Source organism: Hemicordylus capensis, chromosome 2, assembly GCF_027244095.1.
Source record: "Hemicordylus capensis ecotype Gifberg chromosome 2, rHemCap1.1.pri, whole genome shotgun sequence".
In the NCBI taxonomy this organism is placed as follows: Eukaryota; Metazoa; Chordata; class Lepidosauria; order Squamata; family Cordylidae; genus Hemicordylus; species Hemicordylus capensis.
In genome coordinates this window covers 392,829,025-392,842,796 of record NC_069658.1, presented here as the reverse complement: position 1 = coordinate 392,842,796, position 13,772 = coordinate 392,829,025, and the positions used below count along the sequence as shown (strand labels likewise).

The following is a 13,772-nucleotide window of genomic DNA, read 5'->3' as shown; positions in this document are numbered from 1 at the left end:
TGGTATAGTTTGGTTAGAAGCTTGACTGATTCTTTTTCTGTGGCCTGCCATATTTCTGTAGCTATTACCTCAATTCCTGTAGCCTTCCAACTTGGTAATGACTGGAGTGCTAATCTAACTTCATCTTCCCGTATTAGAGGTTCTTGCAAGTAGGGAATATCTTCTAGACTAGAGTATCCTGGATGTTGATGTCCCTGCTCTACAGATTTTCAGTATACACCTTCCATCTCTGTTTGATCATCTCTAAATCAGTTACTATCTGTCCTTCCCTTAACATACCAATTTGAGGTTGACACCTCCGAGTTCAGAGATCTTTTGGAAAACTTGCCTTGTTTTTCCATGTCTATTTCCATCCTCAAGGTCTTTACAGATGTCATTGTAGTACTGCTCCTTGTCTCTTCTAACAGCTTTCTGAAATCCCCTATTAAGTTCCTTCCTGAGGTCTTTATCTTTCTTGACTTTGGCTTCTCTCCTCTTTTTGGCAATTAACACCATCTGTTCTGACATCCATTTTGCTTTCTTCTGTTTCTTTGTCTTTGGCAGTCTCTTTTCACATTCGTCCTTAACAACTTATTTGATTTCATTCCACAGTTCCTCTGGTCCCCTATCAATGAGGTTCAGAACTTCAAACCGGTTCCTGATGTTCTCCTTGAAAATGGCGGCCACCTTCTTAAGATCATATCATGGGAGCTGGATAGCTTTGTTTTTCCGCTTTAGCTTGACTTGGAACTTGCACATGAGCAGTTCGTGATCTTTTCCACATTCGGCCCCCAGCCATGTCTTTGCTGTTATAACTGAGCTCTTTCACCTCCATTGGAAGTGCATAAATGTGCATAAAGTGCACATTAGGCACTTTATGATAATTCTTCCCCATTTTCCCCATAAGGAGGTTTGTGTGGAACCATGTGAGGATATCACAGTTTTGCTATGCTCTTGTCTTTATGACAAAGAAAGGCACCTGGAAAGGGATGCAGAGGGCCAAGTACAATTCAAATCAATAAATGCTAGTAGATGTCTTCAGACTGTTGATAAACATTCAAAGCTCCATCAGTATGTGGTGGGCTAGCTGCAGTCCTTCCTGGAAAAACATGATGTGACCACAGTCACCATTCATGCTACAACAACATCCATACTAGTCTATTGAAATGCACTATACATCTGGCTGCTTGTGAAGATTGTTTGGAAACGTCAGCTAGTTGGATGCTGGTTGTTAAATTGAACAAATAGAAATGATTATATTTTGCCAATGCTTAACAGAATTTTACAGGCTATGAATTAGTTTCTCGGCACAATTCAAAGTGCTGGTTTTGTTCCATAAAGTCCTAAATGGTCTAGGACCAGGGTATCTGCAGGAGTGTTTGCTGGAGGCTCACCTCTGGGTGTTTGAATCTTCTGAAGCAAGGTGGGTAGCTTTCAGTGACAGGATCTTATTGGTGGTGGTACCTTATCTTATCCTTCTCCACCTCTGCATTCATCTGGCATCTACTTTAATGGTAAAAAACGTTGACTGCCCAGCCATTACTTGGCTTTGATGTGGCAATTGCTTTAACTGTGCTGCTGTTTTTGACTTGCTATGTTCATTTTCACTTGACAGATTTATTTGTAATTAAGTGTTCATATTGCAAGCTGCCTCAAGAGCCCAAATCTGTAGGTATGCATTTTAGTCTTTTTAAAAATTGATTAATGTTGAAGCCTGCATATAGTAAAAAAACAAATAAAAGCAAATAAAGCAGCAGATTTTTGACATCTGTAAAGGTAGGTGCATATTTTTTTATTACTAATTTGAGAGTGCTCCAGTTGGAAAATAAAGTAAAATCAAGTAGTACAGAACTATGACACATCCCCCGCCTGCCACTTTAAAGCAAACAGCTTCCTTCCGTTTCTCAGCTGAACACATTTCCTTCCTACAAAGTACTGCTGGGAGCAGCCATTCTGTTCTGTGGCTTCTTCTCACAGCCACATTTCCACTTCTTTCTGCAGACTCTTACAGTAAACTCTGTTCTGGGGTTTGTGGTTGTAATAATGTGCATAACCAAACTATAGATTTTGCTTATTGTTCGTTTTGACCTGTTGGGGCTTCCTTAGTTTGTTCAGAAGAGTACTACCCTACCCTGACTCAGCCCTTCTTGTTATTTTGTATTGTGCGCTTGAAGAATAAAACTTGTTCTGTAGAACCATGCATGCAGTACTCTTTGCTAAGATATCACAGTGGTAAATTGTTTTTCAACTGCCCCGTGTCCTGATATATATAGTGCTAGCTAATCCATTTTCTTTTCCTAGTCAACAGGACTGGGGTCTGATGATGGTCTGAAATGGTTCCAGAACAACATTCTGGTTGAGTAATGGTAACAAGTTTGGAGTTATAATAATGAATGCTAGCTGGCCTGCTTTTTTTTTTTTTGCTAAGCAAATGATGATCAATGATCACCATCTGATAGTCCAGGAAGCCGGTTGGTGTTTCTTAGTGTGAGCTAATGGCTGAAATATCCAGGGAGTGGAGGTGAGTAAGGGGAACAGTTTGTTTTGTGACATGGCATGTACCCACCTCCACCTGATGATGGGAAGGACTGAAGGAAGAGTCTGAATAAAAGCAGCAGCTGGGGATAGCTTCTGAGTGAGGACAGAGAGAAACCAACTGTCTGCCATGAGAGATGGCCATGGAGAAGCCTGATTCCAGTTATCTATTCAGGTGGTGGAGTGCTATCCAAGTGTATACTAACTGGCAGCAAGAACTCTCGCTATGTATGCACCATGTATACATCCATACCTCCAGAAACATCATATCATCAGTGAAGGACAGCAGCTCTTCGGCTTTCCTGTTGTGCTGGGTGCAGATGTTCAATTGGTGCTGCAACTGATCCCAGTTCTCTTCCAGCTGTCCAAGCGCAGAAGCCTGCTTGCTTTCAATTTTCTCCACTGCCTTCCTCTGGCACTCCTTCAGGGCTTTCATGAGATGGTCAAACTTTTGCAACACCCCTGATTTTAGCTTCTCTGAGGAATCCTGGATGAAAAAGGAAGGGGGCAAAAAATGCAAAAGCAGTGAGGTGAAGAAGCAGAGATTTCTCTCCCAATAACTATTCTGCTTTCTTTAGCTGAGAATGTACTCTGTAGGTCACCTCTCTGTGGTAACAGAGAAAATTGATGGGGGGGGGGAGGAGAAAAGGGGGTGTCTGTTGTGGGAAGCAGAAAAGGGTGGTTTGCAGGCATACATGATTAGAGAATAGAACGGAGCATTGGTGTCCACTTACCGTGAAGGCTCCTTCTTGTTCTTGATGCCAGGGACATCTCTGGGTTATCCTTCCCCATCAGCTCCAAGCAGGACAGAAACTGTGAAAGACAAACAGATAGTGCCCGCCCACTTGGGGCTGCCAAGGATAACCCCGCCCCAGTTCTCTGTTCAAGCGAGGCAGGATCAACAAATAAACCGGACACGTAACACTTTAACACAAACAACAAGGAGTAGAAATGTAACGCACCAGAACCTTTTAGTGACAACAAACGTGAAAACGAAAGGTTTCCCCTGACCAACAGGTAGAGACATACCTTCCGTCCAACGGGACCAGGCGGAGCGCACCAACTGGGTGGGACGAGATGTCCCTGGCATCAAGAACAAGAAGGAGCCTTCACGGTAAGTGGACACCAATGCTCCGTTCTCAGTTCTTGATGCCAGGGACATCTCTGGGGACATACCCCAGCTTGGTCCACAGGGAGGGAAGCATATCCGCCTAGTCCCGTGGGAGTACCTGTTGAAGGATCCTTCTGCCCACAGCCGCCTGGACAGTGGCGTGAGTCTCAATCTTATAGTGTTTTGTGAAGGTCGAGGGCGTAGACCATGTTGCCGCTCTGCAAATATCCTGAACCGGAGCGTGTGCTGAAAACGCCGCTGAGGCCGCTGCTGATCTAGTGGAATGTGCCGTGATTCCTGGAGGTGGGTTCTTGCGCATAGAGTGATAAGCCAGTACTATGCAATCTTTAATCCAGCGAGCAATGGTCTTTGCAGAGACAGCGGACCCTCTTCCCTTCACACGAAACTCCACGAACATGGAGTTGGTGTTGCGTAATTGCGCCGTGCGCTTAATGTAGGTTTTCAAGCATCTACGCACGTCCAGCTTGTGCCAGAGCTTTTCTTGGTCATGCGTTGGGCGAGGACAAAAAGAAGGCAGAAAAACGTCCTGAGATTGGTGAAAGACGGAAGGCACCTTCGTGGGTACGAACGGATCAGGTATCAGCCTTACCGCTTCCTTTTGGAACACACAGAATGATTTATCGATCGAGAGAGACCTCAACTCCGAAATACGGCGTGCCGACGTGATAGCCACCAGGAAAGCCAATTTCTTTGACAGTATTTCCAGTGGAATGGATGATATTGGTTCGAATGGAGTGTGCTGTAAAGCGGAGAGGACCAGATGGAGGTCCCATGATGGAAACCTGTGTACTACTGGAGGCGACAGGAGGGTGGCTCCTCTCAGGAAACGTCGCAAGTGTGGATACGAAGATAGAGACTCTTGGGGTCTTCCTGAGATCAGGCCCAGTAACGATGCAGCCTGGCGTTTTAGTGTGTTAGGCTTGAGGCCCTTGTCTAACCCATCTTGAAGGAATTGCAGGAGGTGTTTGATGGAGGCCGACCCCCGAGGAATGGAATGCAGTGAGGACCATTTTAGGAATGCCCGCCAGGTTGTCTGGTATATCCGATTCGTGGAAGGTCGTCTAGATGCCAAAATCGTGTTCATGACCGCCGTGGAATATCCGAACTCCTTTAACAAGCTCCGTTCAGTTTCCAGGCGGTCAGCCTTAACCACGCTGGATCGGGGTGGTAAACCGGCCCCTGGGATAGCAGGTCTTCTCTTACAGGCAGTTGCCATGGATCCTCTTCTGCCATGAGAACGAGCTCCGAAAACCATGGCCTCCTGGGCCAGTAGGGGGCGATTAGTATGACTCGGGCCCTCAAGAGGCGAATCCTCCTGAGGACCCTGGTCAGCAGAGGAGTCGGAGGGTAGGCGAAGAGCAGCCCCTCGGGCCACGGGCTGGCAAGGGCGTCCACTGATGTCGCTCCCTGAGCGGGAAACCTGGACATGAACTGGCGCACTTTGGCGTTTATCGGAGACGCAAATAAGTCCATGCAGGGCACACCCAAGCGGAGTGTTAGGAGGTGGAAGATCTCTGGGTGAAGACTCCATTCCCCAGGATGAATGTCCTCCCTGCTTAGCCAATCGGCCTTTGTGTTTAGCTCCCCCTTGAGGTGATGAGCTATTATGGAACAAACGTTGGCCTCTGCCCAGTTTAGTAGAAGCACTGCTTCCAGGTGAAGGGAGTGTGATCGAGTGCCCCCCTGGCGATTGATGTGTGCCTTTGCTGTTGTGTTGTCCGTATTTACTAGGATGTGGTGACCTCGAATTGTCGCTTGGAAGGCGATGAGGGCTAACCGGATGGCTCTCAGTTCCCTCCAATTGATACTGTGCGCCTTTTCCGCTGGGTCCCATCGACCCTGGGCCGAAAGGTGGCGACAGTGAGCCCCCCATCCCCTGTCGCTCGCATCCGTTGTTACCAAGATTCTTGGTGGGTCGAGGAATTCCTTTCCTGCAAACAAATTGATTGGGCTCAGCCACCACCTGAGAGCTTGGCGCACCTGTTTCGGAATCCGAAGGTACAGGAGCTTCCTCTTTGCGATGGAGTGCTGGTGAGGTAGGAGGAACCATTGCAGAGGTCGAAGATGGAGCCTTGCCCACGGAACGACGTCCAAGGTTGCGACCATGAGACCCAATAGTCTGGAGAGGGACATCAGTCGACTTCTTGACGACATCAGAGCCGACTTGACCTCCCTTGTGATGATCTCGAACCGGTCCCAAGGTAGGTACAGGCGGTCTTCCTCTGTGTTCATCACTACTCCGAGATGTTGTAGGTGGTGTGTTGGTTCCAGATGGCTTTTGTGTTGGTTGATAAGGAATCCGTGAGCCTCCAATTCCTGGAGAGTGACCTGCAGGTCCCACTGAGCTTCCTGGAGGGTGGGGGCTTTCAGGAGCACATCGTCCAAGTACGCAAACAGTCTGATGCCCCTCATGCACAGCCTGGCGATCAATGGCGCCAGAACCTTCGTAAAGATCCTGGGGGCTGCCGATAGGCCGAACGGTAAGGCCGCGTATTGAAAATGATTGCCTGCGTATTTGAACCGTAGGAGGCGCCTGCTGTCGGGGTGGATGGGCACATGAAGATATGCCTCTTTCAGGTCGATGGAAACCAGGAAGTCCATGTGTAGAAGAGTTTCCGATATTGATCTCAACGTTTCCATCCTGAAGTGGTGTTTTTTGACAGACTTGTTGAGAAATTTTAGGTCCAAAACTGCTCTTTTTGTTCCGTCCCTCTTTGGGACGGTGAATAAGATAGAATAAACGCCCCCCCCCCTCCTGACAGGGAGGGACTGGTTCTATCACGCCAATCTCCAGGAGATGCTTGATGGCCAGCATCATGTCTGCGTGTTTGAGGGCGCAGCGAGATCGAGGTGCTGGAATGAACCTGGGGGGAGGAGGAGCGTTTAATTCTATCTTGTAGCCCTTTTGAATCACTGACAGGACCCAGGAGTCTGTGACTGAAGACTCCCAGACGTGGGAGAATTCTGTCAGGCGGCCCCCCAATCTGATGACTTTGCAGTCATTGTTGTGCTTTTTGCTTGGGCTGTGGGACTTGCTGTCTATACCCGCCCACGCCCCTGAAGGGGAATCTCTGGTGACCCCAGGTTCCCCTTTGCTGTCTGAAATCTCTGAACCGGCCTCTGAAAGGCCGGGAAGCCCGAAAGGGCTGAAAACTCTGGAACTGTTGATAATTCTTTTTAAAAGGTTGGCGATCCACCTTCCTCGAGGCTGTGGGCATCGTTTTGCGTTTGTCAACTGACTCCACTAAAATATCCTTGAGGGCCTCCTCCCCGAATAACTTAGTGGCATCATATGGCACAGCGGTTAGGTTGGAACTAGAGGTATTGTCCACTGCCCAATTCTTCAACCACAGATGGCGTCTGCCGAGGACTGAGGCTGCAGCTACTCTAGCCGAGTATCTAACAGAGTCTAGAGTGGCATCCGCCATAAAGGCTTGCGCCTTTTGAATTTTAACTAGTTGCTGTCTAAGTTTGATGTTGTCAGCAGGGGGGTCGTTTAAAAGGCCATCAATCCACAGTAGGGAAGCCCTAGCTGCCATGGATGCTGCGGCCGCAGCCCTTGTGGCGTGCATTGCATTTTCATGAGTTCGTTTAAATGCTGATTCAGCTTTTTTATCTGCTGGGTCTTTGAGGGTGACTTCTCCGTCCCTGGGGACCAAGGAGTTTGACACCAGCTGTACTACAGGGGCATCCGTAGCAGGAGTCTTGAGCAAGTCAGACACCTCAGGCTGGAAAGCATAAAAGCGGTTAGAGATAGCTAAAGGCTTTCTGTTTGCTGCCGGTAATTTCCATTCTTGTTTGACTACATCTGTGAAAAGAGAAGGGAATGGTAGTAAAATTTCTTTAGGGGTGGCCCTGGGGAACACCCAATCCCCCTTCTCATTAGGCGCCTCCTGACTACTTGTCTGCTGGAGGCCAATAGTTTTTAAGATCTTATTCATCAGTGGATTAAAATCATCAGGCACGAAGAGCCTTTGAGACACTGCAGATGTGTCATTATAATCTCCGCCTGACCACTCTGCCTCCTCTCTATCCAGGTTTATGGGGTCCTGGGATACAGGCTCTGTGTGATCAGCTTCCTCCCCCTCAGGGATCGTGCTTTTAGGCCTGTTGCTGATGGGGGCTCTAATAGGCCTGGGATTCCGTGGGTTAGGATCCCCTGATTCCAGGTCTGACAACTCAGAGGAGTGTGCATCGCTGCCCTTGTCCACTAGTTTCTTAGGTTTAAGGTGCTTCGTTTTCTTTTTGGCCTTCCTGGGGGGAGGAGGAGAGCTCTCGCTAGAGGAGTCTGACTCTGTGGGAGAGGAATCCCGTCTCTTCCGTTTTTTGGATTTTCCCGCCTTACGGGGTGGCCTAATTTGATAAATGGTGTCTATAATTGCGTTTTTAAACCAGGCCTGCCATTCTGGGGGGACCTTTTTGGGAATGGATGTGGTCGCGCTATGGCTGGGACCCGGTTCTCCCCCACCCCCTACCGCTTCGCCCGGTACCTCAACCTGCTCCTGCTGTTGCAATGAGGGCCTTGGAAGGGAATTTTCCGGTGCATTCAAAATGGCCACCGGCTTTTTTCGCGCCGTTTTCTCGAGCTCCGTCGCCATCTTGGGTGTCTCCTCACTGCTACTAAGGCCGACTGCCCGCTGGCCTGTTGCACCTTCAGAGGGGCCACAGGGTTCAAAAGCGCAAACGGCACCCTCCGCTGCCCTCCGGGCCGCAGAAGCACGAGTCTCGCGGCCCGAGGGCAGGAGACTCGCCGCGGACCCGGGAACGATCGGTGCGGGCGGCTCCAAGGCAGCCGTCACCGTCGTCGCAGCTAAATCGCTTACGCGGAGCTTCCCTGTGTCTTCCCTACGCTCCTCTCTGCTCGTGGTTCTCTTTGCTGTTGCCTCCGTTGCTGTGCAGCTGGGGAGTGTAGAATTCTCCCGCCTGCAAGAATGCCCCGGTTCCAGAGAGCAGAGCGGCAAGCTCGGTCGCGCCGGAGCTGGGGCGCCAAAATGCCTCGAGCGTCCCGGACCCAAACGGTCCTGAATCTTTCCTCTGGGCACCAAAATAATTCTTGCCCTAAGCGGGCTGCCCATGAAATGAGGGTGAAGGGAGGAAGGGTGGGAAGAGGTAAGGAAAATTAAACTAAAGCTCTTTTTTTATATATATATATATATATATATATATATATATATATATATATATATATAGGGTACACACACAAGGAAAAGGAGCAAAAACTGACAGAACACACACAATTAGAAAGGCAAGAAGGACAATAATAGAGAAAAAGGTCAGGAGAGAAGAAAAACTGCTGCTGGAGCTGAAGCGAGGACAGAAAGAACTGGGGCGGGGTTATCCTTGGCAGCCCCAAGTGGGCGGGCACTATCTGTTTGTCTTTCACAGTTTCTGTCCTGCTTGGAGCTGATGGGGAAGGATAACCCAGAGATGTCCCTGGCATCAAGAACTGAGAACAGGAAGCCTCTTTGCTCATTCATTAGCAGCATTTTCAACCATGATTGTTTTGCCAATGGAGCAGAGATGAGAAGGACCAAGCAATTCTTGACAGAGACACCTGCCCCCATATAGTGCTGTCTTGTCATCTTTCTAACCTTAATGGTGGCTGTCTGCTGGTCCAGTTTCTGCATTTCTTCTGTGATCCTTCCTACTTGGTCTTGAGTTGTCTTCAGTGTTTCTTTTAAAGACTCCTGACAAAGAACCCCAAAAGAATTTAATGACCAAAGACTTCATTTTCTTAACAGCTGGGCTGATTTCCCCAGATTAATTATTTGTTGCTTCCAAGTCCCTTCAGATATTCCCCAGTCATAGCGCATCACTCTGCTGTATTTGGGGAGCTGGCAGTAAACTTGGGTCAGCACTTAGGATAGGTGTGAGGTAGTTAAACCCTAGGAATTGTATGCCAACTCAGGACGCTAAACAGAGGCATGGGCTCAAAAGACACACCATGTAGTCAGAGGCTGACCTGGGCAACTTCATTGTGTACCAGAGTAAACGTCAGACAACTTTCCACCCATATGCATGTTATTATGCTGTTATATTTTTGTTTTACTCTTGTACTGTAAGCCACCCCGAGCAGCAGTGTGCTGGAGGGGTGGGCTATAAATAAATATCATACATACATACATACCAAGATGTGCTGAACTGTCTCATCACCAAAATGTATAGGCTACAATTTGAGTCTAGCAGTGGGCCAGTTTGGACTACACATCTGGTGGGCCCCAGATCTGCAGATCCTGCTCTCACTCCTAAAATGAGTTTGAGGAATTATGAAAAGTGGAACAGCATGCCTGGAGGGGAGTGGGTCATGTGCACATGCCCCTAATTGAGTGGTGGGTGGGATCAGTCAGGCGTAGCATCTGAACTGATCCAAAGCTTTCAAGCCTGGATTTATGCTCAACTCGTTTTGAATATTGTCACAGCAAAGCTACAAGAGCAATTTCAATGGTGCACAATTCTTTAATGTCCATTTCATACCACTATAAGAGTCAGGGGTTCATGAAGGACAGGTCTATCAATGGCTACTAGTCTGAGGGCTATAGGCCACTGCCAGCCTCAGACAGAGACAAGATGCCTCTAGATACAGTTGCAGGGGAGTAAGCAGAGAGGGGGCATGCCCTCAGCTATTGCTTGTGGGCTTCCCAGCGGCATTGGATGGATGCTGGATTAGATGGACCTTGGGTCTGATCCAGCAGGGCTGTTCTTATAGTCCCCTTTTGCCAGATAGAAAGAGTAAGGAAACAGCATATGGTCAGCTGAGGATGCCTGTGGCTACTGGACATGTGTGAATGTACCCCAATTCTAGATCTAGGCGGAGCTAAAGAGGGAAGAGTGTACATGGTGAATACTTAATTTTTAAATGAAAAACTTGAAGAAGCAATCTTTCCAGCATGCTCTGGGTATGAAATAAACAGGGCTTAAGAAACACTGGTTGAGCTCATCAGTCAGGCAGAAATTTTAGTCGTCAAATCCAGGGGCGAAGCAGCTATAATTGAGTGGATGTGTTCAAGGGACACAAGCTGCTCACCATCAGGGGCTGTGAGAGGGCTGCCCCCACCCCTCCTCACGGCCTCTGTGGCGGCAGCTCCCAAAGCTCCAGGAGCCACAAGTGGAGGATCCCAAGCTTCCCCCCTGCCCCCGGCCACTGGCCCTTTAGTGACATCACAGCTTGGCACCCAGCCATGACATGTTTACAGCATGCAGCGACCAGGGAAACCTGAGGAATGCCTGCTGCTGTGGCTCCTGGAGCTTTAGATGCCACTACTATCACAACAGGCCCTGAAATTCTCTGAGCTGCAACAGCAGCCGCTCCAACACTGTCCCCGACCACTGGCATCATAAAAACGTCAGGGCTCAGCACACCAGGCCATGACATTTATATAGTGTGCCGCTCGCAAAGCTTAGGAGCGCCCACTCCTGGAGTTTTAAGGAGCTGTCTGTCACGACAGAGCCAGCGTGGTGTAGTGGTTAGAGTGCTGGACTAGGACCGGGGAGACCCGAGTTCAAATCCCCATTCAGCCATGAAACTTGTTGGGTGACTCTGGGCCAGTCACTTCTCTCTCAGCCTAACCTACTTCACAGGGTTGTTGTGAAAGAGAAACTCAAGTATGTAGTACACCACTCTGGGCTCCTTGGAGGAAGAGCGGGATATAAATGTAAAATAATAATAAAGCTCCAAGAGCGGCAGCAGCAGCAGGGGCTCCTCAGGTTTCCCAGCTGCATACTTTCCTCAGACCTGAGGAAAGTGGGAGCTGGGCGTGTCCCTGGGTGAGGGTTGGGGGAAAGTGGTGGGACAGAGACCTGGCGAGAGCCGGTAGGACTTAACACTCCTGACACCTCCTCCTCTTAAGGCTCAAGCTCATAGTGAGGCACAGCAGAGGCAGGGTCTGCGGCCCACACCTTCTCCCTCCCTTCTACTGCCTGTTGTTGGTTCCCTCTCCCCTTTGCTCAACATCCTCTTCTACCCATTCTCCAGTCCTCTCTCCGCTGCCCCATCCTCTTCTAGCCCCACCCCCCCGCCCTCCTCAGCCTCGTTCTCCACGGCCACCTCATTCGCCTAAGCTCTCCACACTCTCAAATGGTAGCGCAACAACTTGTGTGCTATTTTGGCAGCAGCAACTAAAAAAAAAAAAAAAGCATGCCGACATGGTGGCAATGCATGGTTTGCCAAGTTGCTGCTGATCCGCCCCCGCCAGCAACACAGTTCAAGGTCATGGGGCCTAAGAATGTGCGAGGATGGGGGCTGCAGGGTGGGGGAAGGCCCTGTGGCATTTTCACATATCTGGCCTCATTTTGCACTCATGGGTGAGCAGATGAGTGTATTTCCTGAGCTCTGGTGACAAAATATGTATTGGGAACATAACAGCTTGACCTAGGGCTGGCCCTCTGATGAGGCAACTGCCTCACCACATCCAAGATGGTGGATGTGAAGGCAGCCACAACAGCCTCTTCCCTCCTCTCACTGCCCACCATCCAACCCCACTACATCTCATCTGAAGGAGGTGTTGGCCATCACCAGCACCTCATTCTCATTCCCCAACCCCTTTAAAACCTGTTGGAGTCAGGGGTGAGAGGCTCCTGCACTTCATCTCAGTCCCAAAGACCTCAGGCTAACCCTGTCCCAACTCTATGCAGCAGTTAGTTGTGTCTAACTCTGCATGGGTTTTGGCAGGGGCATAACAATAATTGAACCAGGGACAGGGGGACAAGTGTCCCCAGGCCCCTGAGGGAGGGAGCCTCACCCCCTGAGCAATAGGCTGCTCTTTGTACTCTCTCCTTTGTGCCTCTTTGTAGAAAGCTGAGGGTGGGCCAGGGCCACATTTTGGGTCCACTCCAGCCTACCTTGCTACACTTCTGGGTCTGGGCTGTAAGTTATGTTGCTACGGCCCATGTGTTCATTTGTGGAAAAGCTCTGGAGACAAACCCTTTGTGAATAGGCCCTTCAGCCCCTCCCCACCTTGCTTACCTCTTTCTTTTCCCGCTCCTCTTTGAAGAGCACCTTCTCATGCTTTTGGCACTCTTTCACAGTGCACACGCAGCAGATGCCCTGCTTCTCTGTCTTGCAGTACAGGTCTAAGGGGCGGCCATGCCTTGGGCAAGTCCTTCCTTGAACAGCAGCTGGCTTCTCCGCTCTGGACACCTGGACATCTGATGACTTCAGAAATTCTAACAGACTGTCAAGCTTAACATTCTTGCTGAGCGGTGGCCTCTCTGAGAACTCATTTCGGCACTCGGGGCAGCTGTAAACCTTCTGACCTGTAAAGCCCTGCTCTTCACACTCCCAGTGCTTCAAGATGCACTTTTCACAGAAACTATGGCCACAGGGCACAGTCACTGGGAAAGTAAACATCTCCAAACAGATGCTGCATCCTAGTTTCTCCTCCAGTTTCTGGGAGTGCTGAGAAGCCATCCTGCCCAGAGCAAACACAGCAAGGAGGAAAATAAAATGAAACCAGAGCACGAGTCAGCAGCATAGCTGTGTGAACCAAGGGGAGGGCATTGAAATAATGGCTTCCTGCCAGCTAGAGTTTTAAAGAGACAAGCAGAGCAGATATCATTCTTAAGTACTTTCCCTGTTAATAAATAAGATGAACATTGGGCTTCTCAACTTAATTGCTCCTAGTCGGATGTTTGAATGTATCACCCATTTTGGAAAAAGACAGAGGCCTTATTTGAATAGGAGACTACGTGTGTGAGCACCATAAAATATTCCCCTTAGGGGATGGGGCTACTCGAGGAAGAGCACCTTCCGAAGGTACTAAGCTCCCTCCCTGGCATCTCCAAGATACGGCTGAGAGAGACTCACAGAAAGCAAAAAGGAGTGATTGATTTTCAAAAAAAGCCATAGGGAGATTGGCAATAATATTTGAACAACTAATATAAGCTGGCAGAGTGAGCAATACCTCTCAAACCATATAGTTTTGAACATGGAACTCCTAGGATGGCAAGAGGCTAACAACAGTACTTTGTGAAGAGGAAAGGGACCAGTGTTTCCTCTAACAAGGATTCCCAGATATTGTTGACTACAGCTCCCAGAATCCACAAGCAAAGGTCACTGCAGCTGGGGATTCTGGGAGTTGTAGACAACATCTGTGAATCCGTTAGGAACATAGGAAGCTGCCATATACTG

General features: G+C 49.0%; 1 protein-coding gene across 1 annotated transcript in view; it reads right to left on the bottom strand.

Moving 5' to 3' along the window:
- Nucleotides 1-13,772, bottom strand: part of TRIM65 (tripartite motif containing 65) — a 31,410-nt gene extending 17,638 nt beyond the window's left edge. Inside the window, exons 1-3 of the mRNA XM_053291250.1 lie at nt 12,609-13,772; nt 9,238-9,333; nt 2,768-3,001 (exon numbers count right to left, since the gene is read on the bottom strand). Coding sequence (XP_053147225.1) covers nt 2,768-3,001; nt 9,238-9,333; nt 12,609-13,052 — 774 coding nt within the window. The 5' untranslated portion in view covers nt 13,053-13,772. The remainder of the gene's footprint in view (nt 1-2,767; nt 3,002-9,237; nt 9,334-12,608) is intronic.